General features: G+C 36.1%; 1 protein-coding gene across 3 annotated transcripts in view; it reads right to left on the bottom strand.

Moving 5' to 3' along the window:
• The window catches only part of LOC123517411 (5'-AMP-activated protein kinase catalytic subunit alpha-2-like), a 74,057-nt gene that overhangs the window by 15,024 nt on the left and 44,132 nt on the right, over positions 1–14,901 (bottom strand). For all 3 annotated transcript variants that reach the window (XM_045277427.1, XM_045277426.1, XM_045277428.1), the window contains 4 exons: positions 11,164–11,241; positions 10,938–11,008; positions 10,603–10,771; positions 2,474–2,624 (listed from right to left, as the gene is read on the bottom strand). In XM_045277427.1, coding sequence (XP_045133362.1) covers positions 2,524–2,624; positions 10,603–10,771; positions 10,938–11,008; positions 11,164–11,241 — 419 coding nt within the window. In that variant the 3' untranslated portion in view covers positions 2,474–2,523. The remainder of the gene's footprint in view (positions 1–2,473; positions 2,625–10,602; positions 10,772–10,937; positions 11,009–11,163; positions 11,242–14,901) is intronic.

Raw genomic sequence — 14,901 nt, 5'->3', positions numbered from 1 at the left:
GAAGAGGAGAGAAAGAGAGAGAGGTGATAAAATGGCAGTGTCCACCAGCCTGCAATCCACCTGACAGTGACAGTGGAGGAAAATAGTATGCCTGACAGTGACAGTGAAACACAGTGACGTGGGATGTGCGTGTGCCTGACATTACAGTGCTGATCAGTGGCGAGGGAGGTGCGCAACTGACAGTGACAGTTTTATGACACCTTCGCTCACAATGCCGTCCCCGGGAGCAGCTTTAGAATGAGCGTCACATGCCAGTGCACGCTCTTTCCTCACGAACTCAGCTCCAACTGTAAACATACTTATGTGTAAAATATGTATGTTATGTGCATTAAGTTTAAATAAAAAAAAAGAGAGAGAGAGAGAGAGAGAGAGAGAGAGAGAGAGAGAGGAGGAGGAGGAGGAGAAAAGAAGAGAGAAAGAGGAGAAAAGAGAGAGAGAGAGAGAGAGGGGGGGGGAGAAGAGAAGAGAAGAGAAAAGATGTGCATCCCCGACCCCGAAAGACCCTCTCCGCTGCTGCCTCAAATAGTAAAAGAGACACTAGTGAAAGTGATAACAAGTGAAGTGGAAGTGCGAGCGATTCTCGAAAGTTTAGACGAGAACAAAGCTGTGGGGCCTCAGGACATGAGCCCGCGCGTTCTACACCAGTGTGCTGCTGAGCTGGTGCGCCCCCTCACTTCCCTCTTCAATCACTGCCTCGCCACCTCCACATGGCCTGAAATGTGGAAAGGAAGCAGTATGGTGCCTCTTCACAAGAACTCCAAGGCAGAGGCAAAAAATTACAGACCCGTGTCCTTGCTGCCTGTGCTGAGCAAAGTGCTGGAAACAATTGTGGCCTCACGAGTGACGCAGCATCTCGAGCGCCACCACCTGCTGAGCAACAGGCAGTTTGGGTTCAGGCAGGGGAGGTCGGCAGCAGACCTGCACCTGCTCCTTTCCACGAAGTGGAGTGAGGCCCTGGACCGAGGCAAGGCCACAGCAGTAGTGGCTCTTGATATCGAAGCTGCGTTTGACAGAGTTTGGCATGCAGCGCTCATCACCAAGCTCCGCTGTAGGCGTGACGAACACTCCTCCAGCTCCTAGAAAATTACTTGAGAGCCAGGCACCTCAAAGTAATTATCAATGGGCGGAATCAAAACCACAGCCCATAAGGGCAGGCGTTCCTCAAGGAGCTGCCTCGCCCTTTGCTGTGGAATGTGTATATCAATGATCTGTTACACCTCGTTCCTGCAGCGAAGGCATTTGCAGATGATATAACACTATCCCACAGCTACGGACTGGAGGAGAAAGCTGCAGCCACCTGTGACATCAACGCCACCTTGAGCCGCATCGCAGCCTGGGGAAGGAAGTGGCAAGTTAAGTTTGCTGCTCACAAAACCCAGTTGCTAAGCATCACCAGGACGAGTGAAGCCCTGCGCCTCGCCTTCAACGGGGAGACACTGACGCGGGAGGAGGTGGAGGTGCTGGGGGTAACTTACGACCGTAAGTTAACTTTCAGGACCCACTTGGAGCGACAAGCCAGAGAGGCCTCAGGAAAGCTGGCATCCCTGAGGAGAATCTCCTACCTTCTGGACGCCAAAGGACTGGAGTTGCTCTACAAGTCGCAGGTCCGCTCCTCCTTGGAATACACCTGCCTTGCCTGGGGTGGCGCGGCCAACAAACATCTCGCTCTCCTGGACAAGGTCCAGGACCGAGCGGCGAGGCTCATCAGGGAGAGTGAGCTCGGCTTCCACCCTACACTGCACACCCTCCAACACCGGCGGGACATGGCGGGCCTCACCGTCATGTTCAAGGTGCAGCAGCAGAGGGTGGCTCACCTGCATGAACTCCAGCAGCCTGCCCGACAGGCCGAGATTGCCACCAGAACCGTCATCCGTGCCCCTGGGGAGCTGCTCCAGCCCAGGTGCAGAACGTGGCACCAACAAAGGCAGTTCCTCAACACGTATATCGGCTTGTGGAACGCTTTTGTTGCTGTGCAAGCGAGTGTAGAGGGCTGCTGGTCCACGCAGCAGTTCAAGTGTACAGTGAATGAGTGGCTGCTACGGACAGACAGACAGAGGCAGGCTTTCGGATAGAAGGCATTAACTGTGACTTCTTTAGCCTAATATTGTACAAAAGTATGTAATGTATAATGTACAAAACTCTATATATCTATGTAAATTGGTATAAATAAAAAAAAAAAAAAAAAAAAAGAGAGAGAGAGAGGGGGGACGAAAGAGAAGAGAGAGAGAAAGAGAGGGTGGGGGAGAAGAGAAGAGAGAGAGAGAGGGGAGAAGAGAAGAGAAGAGAAGAGAAGAGAAGAGAGAGAGAGAGAGAGAGAGAGAGAGAGAGAGAGAGAGAGGGTGGGGGAAGAAGAGATAGAGAGAGGGGGGAGGAGAAAAGAGAGAGAGAGTGAGACTCTCTCTCTCTCTCTCTCTCTCTCTCTCTCTCTCTCAGGTAAACATCTGCATAACCTAGCTTCTTATGGTCACCTTACCCAGTTAATAACAGGATAGTGCTCAAGTCAGGCAGTTCTGCTCGAAGATCTCAGCGTGCCAATTCAGTGATCAATGCAGCGCACATCTCAAAAAATTCCATGACATGATGAGATGTAGGCCCAGTAGGCCCAGTCTCTTCCTCTTCCAAAGCTAAAAATATAAAACATTTGATTATATATATATATATATATATATATATATATATATATATATATGATGAATAATTCCCGCAGAACATTTATACAAAGAACAGGCATCAGGTACACAAATACACATCTGACAGTTGAAACTGTTACAGATTCACAAGAAATACTTTTACCATATCCATGGATCAGGACATTTTCATGCATAATTGATATTGTGAAGTACTTCATAAAAATAACCAACACCAGTGTGTGTGTGTGTATATATATATATATATATATATATATATATATATATATATACAGTAAGGTCCCGGGTTACGTCGGTCTCGAGTTATGTCAAACTCGGACTTACGTCAGTCCACTATAAGGCAATTTAAGATTTTAAAAAATTTAAATTTATTAATTGTAAAGCGCGGGGTTTATTGTTATTGTTGGCCGCCAGGCGTCACTAGTGGTTATCCACCACACCACCCACCTCATGCTTGAATACAATAACATTCTACGTACCTCAGTTCCACCACACCGTCGCCCCTGGCAAGAGTGTTCCTACATCTGCGTTTGCTGACTATCTTAGTATATTGCTCAATGGCACCAAAAAGAAAACTCCTGAGTGACAGCAGTGATGCTAAGAAAAGGAAAACCATTACGCTACAAGAAAAAGTGGACATAATTAAAAGACATGAGAAGGGAGGCAGCAGCTGTGTGTAAGGGAGTGAAGAAGAAAATGGGAAGCCTGTTACCATGACAACGAGGAGGTTGACGACCTTGAGGGCTCACGCACCTATCACAACAATAACAACTCCGGAACCTTCGCCTGGGCCACACGACACTCGCAGCTGACTTGCACCGTCTGCGCTTGTCTGCTGATCCCTATTGCCCTTTCCTATTGCATTTCCTGCCCCGCTGCCCACGCTTCTACTCCCACCGCACTGCACTACGTTCCCAGCTGTCTGCCCTGAGCGTCACAACATTCGACCTGCCCACCCTCCTGGCGGCCTCAGGCGTCCACCCCTCTGGCAACATGCATTCCTTCGTGTTCGCGGCCCTAATCAACAACAAAAACAAGCTTGTGTTTCATATTCCTACATACTTGTAAATAATATAACAATATAACCTTTTACTTATATAACGCTTCTACTTCTACCGCACTCCACAAAGCTCCCAGCTGTCCGCCCTGGGCGTCACAACATTCGACCTGCCCACCCTCCTGGCGGCCTCAGGCCGCCCCTCTCGGCAACCTGCAGTCCTTCGTCATGCCCCTAATCAATATATTCCTACATAGTTGTAAATAATATACCAATATAACAATATAACCTTTAACTTACCTAAATAACCATAAAAAATTATTGGTTGAAAACTCGATAACATGCTTTGAAAGTATATATATATATATGTATATATATATATATATATATATATATATATATATATATATATATATATATATATATATATAAGTTATGAGTTGGAATGGTGATTACTTGCCATTAACATCAGTAGCCAGTAGCTTCAGTACTATATAGACCAGCAGACCTTGTGTTCAGAGTTTTGAACACGGTTTAAATGCATACGCCCCCACCCACCCAAAAAAAAAAAAAAAAAATTATATATATATATATATATATATATATATATATATATATATATATATATATATATATGTGTGTGTGTGTGTGTGTGAGTGTATATATATATATATATATATATATATATATATATATATATATATATATATATATATATATGTGTGTGTGTGTGTAGTGTATGTCATATATATATATATATATATATATATATATATATATATATATATATATATATATATATATATATATATATATATGTGTGTGTGTGTGTGTGTGTGTATATATATATATATATATATATATATATATATATATATATATATATATATATATATATATATATATATATATGTATATATATATATATATATATATATATATATATATATATATATATATATATATATATATATATATATATATATATGTGTGTGTGTGTGTATTTACCTAGTTGTAGTTTTACAGGGCCTGGGCTTTACGCTGGTGTGGCCCCGTCTCCATATCTACACTTATCCAATTTTTCTTTAAAACTATGTACACTCTTTGCTGATACCACTTCCTCACTCAAACTGTTCCAAGTCTCAACACATCTTTGGGAAACTAAATTTTTTAACATCTCTCAGACATCGTCCATTCCTTAGTTTCTTACTATGCGATCTTGTGCTTCTAAAATCATATTCTTCTCTCAGGATCAGTTTCTCATTATCCACTTCATCCATTCCGTTAATCAATTTATAAACTTGTATCAGATCCCTCTCTCTCTCTCTGCTCCAAGGTTGGTAGATCCATTGCCTTTAGTCTCTCCTCATATGCCATCCCTTTAAATTCTGGAACCATTCTTGTAGCCATTTTTTGTAGTCTCTAATTTTCTTATGTGTTTCTTTTTATGGGGAGTCCACACAACTCCTGCATATTCCAATCTAGGTCTTATTTTAGTACTTATCAATTTCTTCATCATTTCCTTGTCCATATAGTGAAATGCTACTCCAATATTCCTTAGCAAATTATACGTCTCTCTGAAAATTCTATCAATATGGCTAACCGGTTGATTATTTTCTTCCATTGTCACTCCCAAGTCCTTTTCCTTTTTTACTTTTTCTAGTTCTACTCCATCTCCCATCTTATAGATTCCCACTGGTCGTCTTTCACTTTTTCCCATTTCCATGACATGGCTTTTGTCCACATTGAATTCCATCTCCCATTTTTTGCTCCATTTCCAGATCTTGTTTAAGTCTTCCTGTAGTATTTCACAATCCTCTTTTGTTTAATGACTCTGCACAGTTTCGCATCGTCCGCAAACAGATTTATGTAGCTGTTCACTCCCTCTGGCATGTCATTTATATATACGAGAAAAAGTATTGGTGCCAATACTGACCCTGTGGCACTCCGCTGTCTACTGTTCTCCACTTGGACTTCATATCTTTAACTATCGTCCTTATTTCTCTCCCCCTTAAGTAATTCTTCATCCATCTCAATGTGCTTCCTTTTAAGCCACCCTTCTCCTCTAACTTCCATAGTAATCTTTCATGTGGCACTTTATCAAAAGCCTTTTTTAGATCTAAATAAATACAGTCAACCCATCCTCTCTCTCTTGTACTTTATCAACTATTCTAGAGTAGAAACTCAATAAATTTGTCACACATGACCGACCTTTTCTAAAACCAAATTGGCTATTTGATAATATTTTGTTGTCTTCAAGAAACTCGATCCATTGCTTCTTTATTACTTTTTCACACATCTTGCATATTACACTAGTTAGTGATACCGGTCTGTAATTTAAAGGTTCTTCCTTCCTTCCGCTCTTATATATGGGAACCACCTCAGCTCTTTTCCACTCCACTGGCACTGTTCCATTTTCTATTGAGCATTTTATGATGTTGTATATTGGACTTGCTAGTTCTTCCTACATTCTTTCAGTATTCTGCCTGAGACTTCATCCGGTCCCATTGCCTTTTCCTCATCCAATTCCGTCATCAACTTTTTATTTCAAGCTTGGTTACTTTAATCTCTTTCATATAGACAGTCTCTCTATTACCCTGTGGTCTTTCAAATTTGGATTCCTTAGTAAAGACCTCATGAAATTTACTATTTAACAGTTCTGCCATACTTTTGGGTCTTCCACCATTCCGTTTTCTCCTTTTAACCTTTCTATTGTTTCTTTTTGTCTTATTTTTCCATTTATGAATCTGTAGAACAATTTTGGTTGTTCCTTACATTTTTCGACAATGTCCTTTTCATAGTTCTTTTCTTCTTCCTTTCTCACCTTAGCATATTCATTTCTTGCTGTTTTGAAGTTTTCCTTATTTTCTGGATTTCTGTTTCTTCTCCACCTTTTCCATGCTCCATCTCGTTTCTCCTTTGCCCTAGCACATCTTGCATTAAACCAATCTTTCTTTCCTTCTTCTTTAGGTCTATATTTCGGAACATATTCCTGACCCCAGTTTTGTATATTTCCAAAAATAAGTTATATTTCTCTTGAACCGTTAATGAGTTTTCCATCTCCTCCCAGTTTACGTTTTAAAATAGTTCTTGAGATTCTCAATATCAGCCTTTCTGTAATTTAATCGGTCTCCTTTGTATGATTCATCTCTATCTTCCTTTCCTTCTTCTATATCCATCTCTAATATTACATGGTCACTCTTTCCCAATGGGCACTTGTATCTTATATCATCGTTAATTGGTATATCCCTTGTAAAACTAGGTCTAATCTTGCCGGCTCATCGTTTCCTCTGAATCTTGTGTTTTCCTTTACTCTTTGGACCATCAAATTATCTATCATTAGGTTCAGGAATCTATCTCCCAGGCATCTTCCCCATACCACTTTCATAATTTTCCCAGTCTACCTCCTTACAGTTGAAATCTCCTACCAATATCACTTTTCTCCTTTCCTTAATGATTCTTGTAAGACTCCTTATTGTGTCATCTATCATGTCTCTATATTCTTGGTTAGTCCATGAGTTTGTTTTGGTGGCACATATGTTCCAATGATTGTTAACTCCTTTTGTTAATATGCATCTTAACATACAGTATTTCTGATTTTCCTTCCCAAACTCCACTTGATTTACCACTATCTCCTTCCTTAACATCATCATGACTCCTCCTCCTCCTTTACCCACTCTGTCTCTCCTCCATATATTATACCTTTTATCTATGTCTATTTTTATTGCCTCATTTAACTTTGTTTCCACCAGGCATACAATATCTGGTTCTTCTTTCTTTATGTAATCTCTTAATTCTAATTTACTAGATAAAATCCCATCTATGTTTGTATACATCATTTTTAATCTCTTGTTCTTATCATTTTTAGTTAAACTTGCTCCATTCTTTTCTCTTTTTCTCTTTTATATACCATTTCCTTATCCTGTCTCCTATAATTCTCCAAAAATGCCTTCTTCTCCTCCTCTGACCTTTCATTATTTTTTCTCTTGCTTCTGCCACCAGTTCATTGTGTCTCTTCCTTTCCTCTCGTTTCTATTTTTCTATATATATATATATATATATATATATATATATATATATATATATATATATATATATATATATATATATTCTGTTTCTCTGAGTTTCGTTTTTCTGTATAGTACTTCTTCTGCTGCTGCTTGTGATTTTAGTAATATCTTAATTGGTCTCACTGTTCCTTCTTGATATGGTCCCATTCTATGGATTTCTTCTACTTCCTCTTCTAAGTTCTGTCTATCCTCGTCATTCAGATGTTTTAGTAGGTCTTTTACTGATTTCATTTCGTCTTTTTCCCTTCTTGGTCTATATTTAACATTTTTTTCTTTCAGTCCAAAAATAACTACACTCTTCTTTTTTTTCCGCAATTTCTCTTACTACATTTTTTTTTTTCTTGAGGACTCCTATCATTTTGCTTGTCATATTTTCATCTCTTTCTTTTAACTGTTCTTGAAATACTTCTTGAAATGATTCCTTGTCTTTCTTATCTTGGATTCTCCATGCTTGTACTTCTTTTTTAATCACGTCTTGTATTCTTTCTTCTTCTTTGTTAACTAGATCTTTTAGCTTTTCTTTCTCTTTATCGGCTTTACCGAGTCCTTCTTCCATCAATTTCTTATAATTCGCTATTTGGACTTTTAATTCTTCATTTTCGGTTCTTAGCCTAGTTTCGTTTTCTTCCACTCTTTTTATCCTTTCTTTCAATTTCTGGAGCTCTTTATCCTGTTCTTCATTCTCTTTCATTCCCATACTTTAATTTATCAATTTATCTAATTTACGTTCGATAGTTAAGACTCTATCAAATAGTGAAGTTTGCGCCGTATCAAAGCCTTCAAATTCTCCTCCTCCCTCACCAACATTGTCATCATCAGCTTTCATTCTTTCCCTTGTCACATACCTGCATTTAGATGGAATATCTTTCTCACTCATTATTATTTAACACTGTATTCATGAAAAAAAAATGAGTCCACATTTATCGCCCAGGCCACTGTAAACCCAAACAAAGGTAGTGAAGATCAGCTGATTCTTGGGAGCGACGGTATCGCGTCCTTCCTCTGCCGCGTCTCGTCTCTGTGTGTGTGTGTGTGTGTGTGTGTGTATATATATATATATATATATATATATATATATATATATATATATATATATATATATATATATATATATATATATATATATATATATATATATATATATATATATATATATATATATATATATATATATATATATATATATATATATATATATATATATATATATATATATATATATATATATATATATATATATATATATATATATATATATATATATATATATATATATATATATATATATATATATATATATATATATATATATATATATATATATATATATATATATATATATATATATATATATATATATATATATATATATATATATATATATATATATATATATATATATATATATATATATATATATATATATATATATATATATATATATATATATATATATATATATATATATATATATATATATATATATATATATATATATATATATATATATATATATATATATATATATATATATATATATATATATATATATATATATATATATATATATATATATATATATATATATATATATATATATATATATATATATATATATATATATATATATATATATATATATATATATATATATATATATATATATATATATATATATATATATATATATATATATATATATATATATATATATATATATATATATATATATTTTTTTTTTTTTTTTTTTTTTTTGGCGTGCATTTAAACCATGTTCAAAACTCTGAACACAAGGACTGCTGGTCTATATAGTTGTGAAGCTACTGGCTACTGATGTTAATGGCAAGTAATCACCATTCCAACACATAACTTATGCTGAGACATCACAAATAAGCATGTAATAAGAATGTAGATTAATATCTAAAAAAAAAAATAAGATACATTAAAATCATGCTATTGAAATTTCCCAGAAAACAAAACATTACTTGTTTTTATTCAATAATGATTTTTAAAAATCTTTCAATTTTAAACTAAGAGGATGACCACAGGTATGTTTTCAGTCAGATGGAGAGAGAGCTGATTTTGAGCCTATCCACTGCTTCATGAATCTGTCTCAAGTTTATCAAGGTGATGGCCATTTCTTCAAAGAAATAAGGTGTTTATTTTTATGAACTGCAGTGACTGATTATAGATGCAGTACACCAAACAATATACAAAAACTTCATCAGCAACTGTTCATCCCATCGAACTGTTAAAAAATGTTCTAGTGTATTTGAGAATAGTATCATTCAATTGACCAAGATATGTCTACCACCTTCACTACTCATGGTGTTCTTTCTTACCACTTTAGTCATACAATGTATTCTTTACAGTTCTGCACTGTCAGTTTCATTTTCCACTTCAAATTTAAAGAGTTTCTCATGTTGATTCCCAGTCCACACTGGTAGATCAAAGGTGAGGACCATATTCATATACCAACTTGTTTGATAACAAGGATTCACTATTTGCTCTGCCAATGTCAATCATGACTATGGAGATGTCTACACAATTCCTGCACTTATTGAGATACCTTAGTAAAGAAAACCCAAGGCTCATGACTATCTTACAGTACTTTCTGGCTTTGCTCTTCATCTACTTCATCATCATTGACAAAGTATTCACTACAATTACAAAGTAAAACCTTTATCATTGCAGGATTTGCCTTGATTTGCCCTATAAGTTAGACCACAGAGATCTCCAATGACTTCTCCACCAGTCCTAGGACCACACTGAAAATAATTGTGACACTTCCTGAAAATCTTGATTCTCTTAATTGCTACCTAAAATCTTAAATAATGGCCAGTTGCAAGAGTAAATTGACAACTATACATTTAAAAATAACACTTGCCTTTCTTTTCAACCTGTGTTGTATCACCTTCATTACAGATGATCTTGAAATCTAAGAGATGTGATCTGTAATCAACTTGATAGAGTTGCAGGGCCATCTGTACACAGCCTCCTGTTATTGGATTCTTGCGGCGCACACGCACATGGAATGGATTTACAACCTTCCATTCCTGGAAACATTTTGAACAGTACTTTCATCTATATATTTTACACATACATAACTGCCATATGTCACCAGAAATAAAGCAGTATTTATGACTATCAGATATTTGAACACACATCTTGCATCTAACTAGACTTTAGAATAAGAAATTAACTGCTTCATCCCCTACTTACAAAACCTAAGACCTTCATAGCCTTGTACACTTCACTCATAATGTCCAGGGGTTTACTTTGAGACCGGATACCTGTAAAAAAAAAAAAAAAAAAAAAAAAAAAAAAAAAAATCACCTTGGCAAACAAATGCTATAGCTTAAAAGATATACTCTACATATCACTCACATAATTTGATGCAACCAACCAATGTAATCTAAAACCTTAAAAAGATCCCAAAAAAACTTACCCAGGTGCCACTTTGCACGTTTCCCTGGAGTTCCTTTAGGCATTCCACGGTCTCCACTGAGTGCTCGTTCCCTCAGTGCTAAAAAAAACAATCATATATTAAACTTCATTGTTAGGGAATTATGCAAAGTCTTAAATTTTGTTGAAATATAATTCTCAAGTTAAATCATGAACAGTTAATTTATAAAATCTTAGGTTACAAAAGTTTAATTTAATGAGAAATCAAATACCAATATGCTTAAATTATGCATTTTCATTGCATAGAAAAATACATGATTTAACCATATAAATCTTACTAAATGGTATGGTGTGTAACTTATATTCTTGAAGGATATGCCTATGAATCACAATGTAGTACCTTCACTATGGCAAACTTATCTCTTTTAAAAGATATCAGACAAATTATTAATTCAGCCAGTAAATATCACTAAATACACTTTCATTGTGGTAAATATAGGTCTCTCCATAAACATTACATAAATGATAAATGTAGCCATTAAAATTAATTTTAGGAGAAAATCTACACAACTAACACGACACTCCTGTCCTATAAGGATCCCACACTGCAGCTAAGCAGTAAGCAGCAGATCAATACTAAAAGCACTTGAAACTGGTTATCAAATTCACAAATATGGGAAGAAATTCACATGTATTCTACATTAACCAAATAAAAAATTATCACACCATCAACAAGACATTTTATAATTTGTTTATAAAAAGCATCACAAACAAACAAAAACTCATAAATCAATTTACAAAGTGCACAGTTGGAGGTTCTTACACCTTAAGTTTCACCTAAATTCAAGACTCTATAATATATTGTGATTGTGTATTATAAAAGAGTAGACTGAAAAAAATATTTCAGTAGAACTAAAAATGTTTCTTGCTTTTATTCTATAATTGCCACCACAAACAACAGACAATGCAGTAATGCGGTACCAGATCATTATGAACTTTGATGGCTTGCCTAGTGGACAGCACAAAATGACATTAAGAAAAAATAATACAATCAAGGGATCAAACAGACCAGTTGCTGCAGACATGTCCCACTTCTCCTTCAGACATCCATAAGAGGTAGGTGCAAAAGTTTTCATCGCTGATAAACAAATAGTACAATAAAGACAACAGACTGTTGTAATTATGCTCTTCTTGTCTTCTTACATAGCCCTTATAGAATATACCTCATCTCAAAACATATAAATATATTTTTTTTATAAGTGTTCTATTTGGTTAATGAATATTAAAATGAGTAATTATTTAAAAGGATCCAAAAATACATGTGTCAGTCAAGAGAAAATGGCAAATGTGCCTAGAAGAAAGGTGAATACAGCAACACTGGCATAATAAGCAATACCCATATCTGAAACTTGTACATAACATGGTGCACTCAAAAATAATGGCAAATACAGCCACCCCATGTATCTGTAAAGATGGTGACATGCTAGACCTTACATGGACAAAAAGCAAAACAACAAACACAAAATGCTTGCCAAGAATGCAAGTAACTGCTAAAAGCCAAATATGTCAAGCTTCCCAACATTTTCTTGTTCATATGTTTCAACACTGACATGAAATCCTCCCAGGACAACGAGATGACTGATTTCTCTACAACACCAAACAACCTTTTTCAAATACAGAATATTAATGAAAGATCTCTAAATACTACTTGATATTATCATGCTATGAAATAAATATTTTAGTTATTGTAATAATTGATATCAGTATTTTTTTCATTCTTTGGCAACACAAGTAAAGATGACGTTCGATATTTCTTTCAATGAAGGAATTTTGGAGCTATGTGAGATAGCTTCCTCACTATTCATATTACAAAAACAACACCAGTGAAAGCTGGCATCAGTAACAAGCCCATCTCAGGATACCGAGGGAAGCAGGTTAGCCATGAGTTATCAGAGGTTGCCGGAGGCAGAATATGACGAAAGTTCTTTGGATGTGAGAATAGATGGCTGGGAAGCATTGTAAATGCTAATATAAGAAGTAGGTTCTAAGTCAAACAAACTTAACAAAGTTCCTTCTGCAGGCGATTGTTTTTAGTTTTCTTGCATGTCTCTTTGTTTCTCTGTTCATTACAAAGAGATCTTCCCTATCCAGATTTTCTATTCCATTCAGTAATCTGTAAAGTTAGTGTGTGTGTGTGTGTGTGTGTGTGTGTGTGTGTGTGTGTGTGTGTGTGTGTGTGTGTGTGTGTGTGTGTGTGTGTGTGTGTGTGGGTGTGTGTGTGTGTGTGCATATTTGTGTGTGTGTGTGTGTGTGTGGGTGTGTGTGTGTGTGTGCGTATTTACCTAGTTATAGCTTTACAGGGCCTGGGCTTTTATGCTCGTGTGGCCCCGTCTCCATATCTACACTTATCAAATTTTTCTTTAAAACTATGCACACTCGTTGCTGACACCACTTCTTCACTCAAACTATTCCAAGTCTCAACACATCTTTGCAGGAAACTATATTTTTTAATATCTCTTAGACATCTTCCCTTCCCCAGCTTTTTACTATGCGATCTTGTGCTTCGAATGTCATATTCTTTTCTCAGGATCAGATTCTCATTATCTACTTGATCCATTCCATTGATCAATTTATAAACTTGTATCAGATCCCCTCTCTCCCTTCTCTGTTCCAGGGTTGGTAGATCCATAGCCTTTAGTCTCTCCTCATATGTCATCCCTTCAAATTTGGAACCATTCTTGTAGCATTTTTTGTAGTCTCTCCAGCTCCCATATGTGTTTCTTTTTATGGGGGGTCCACACTACTCCTGCATATTCCAATCTGAGTCTTAATATAGTACTTATCAGTTTCTTCATCATTTCTTTGTCCATATAGTGAAATGCTATTCCAATATTCCTTAGCAAATTATGTCTCTCTGAAAATTCTATCAATATGGCTTACCGGTTGATTATTTTCTCCCATCATCACTCCCAAATCCTTTTTCTTTTTTACTTTTTCCAGTTCTACTCCATCTCCCATCTTATAGATTCCCACTGGTCATCTTTCACTCTTTCCCATTTGCATGACATGGCTTTTGTCCACACTGAATTCCATCTCCCACTTTTTACTCCATTCCCAGATCTTACTTAGGTCTTCCTGCAGTATTTCACGATCCTCTTTTTGCTTTATAACTCTGCACAGTTTCGCATCATCCGCAAACAGATTTATGTAGCTGTTCACTCCTTCTGGCATGTCATATATATATATATATATATATATATATATATATATATATATATATATATATATATATATATATATATATATATATATATATATATTATTCCAATACTGACCCCTGCAGCACTCTGCTTTCTACTGCTCTCCACTTGGACTTCATATCTTTAACTACCGTCCTTATTTCTCTCCCCCTCAAATAATTTTCAATCCATCTCAATGTGCTTCCTTTTAAGCCACCCTTCTCCTCTAACTTCCACAGTAATCTTGCATGTGGCACTTTATCAAATGCCTTTCCTAAATCCAAATAAACACAATCAACTCATCCCTCTCTCTCTTGTACTCTGTCAACTATTCTAGAGTAGAAACTCAGTAAATTTGTTACACATGACCACCCTTTTCTGTGTGTATTTACCTATTTGTATTTACCTATTTGTGTATTACAGGGCCCGAGCTAAGCTCTCTGTGTCCTGTCTCCTTGTCCATTCCTGTCATATCTCTCTTTCATCTGATTGACACACAGCACGTCAACGACATCACTGCTCAGTTTATTCCACTTATCAAT

This window comes from Portunus trituberculatus, chromosome 42 (assembly GCF_017591435.1).
Source record: "Portunus trituberculatus isolate SZX2019 chromosome 42, ASM1759143v1, whole genome shotgun sequence".
NCBI classification, from domain to species: Eukaryota; Metazoa; Arthropoda; class Malacostraca; order Decapoda; family Portunidae; genus Portunus; species Portunus trituberculatus.
This window is presented reverse-complemented; position numbering and strand designations above follow the sequence as displayed.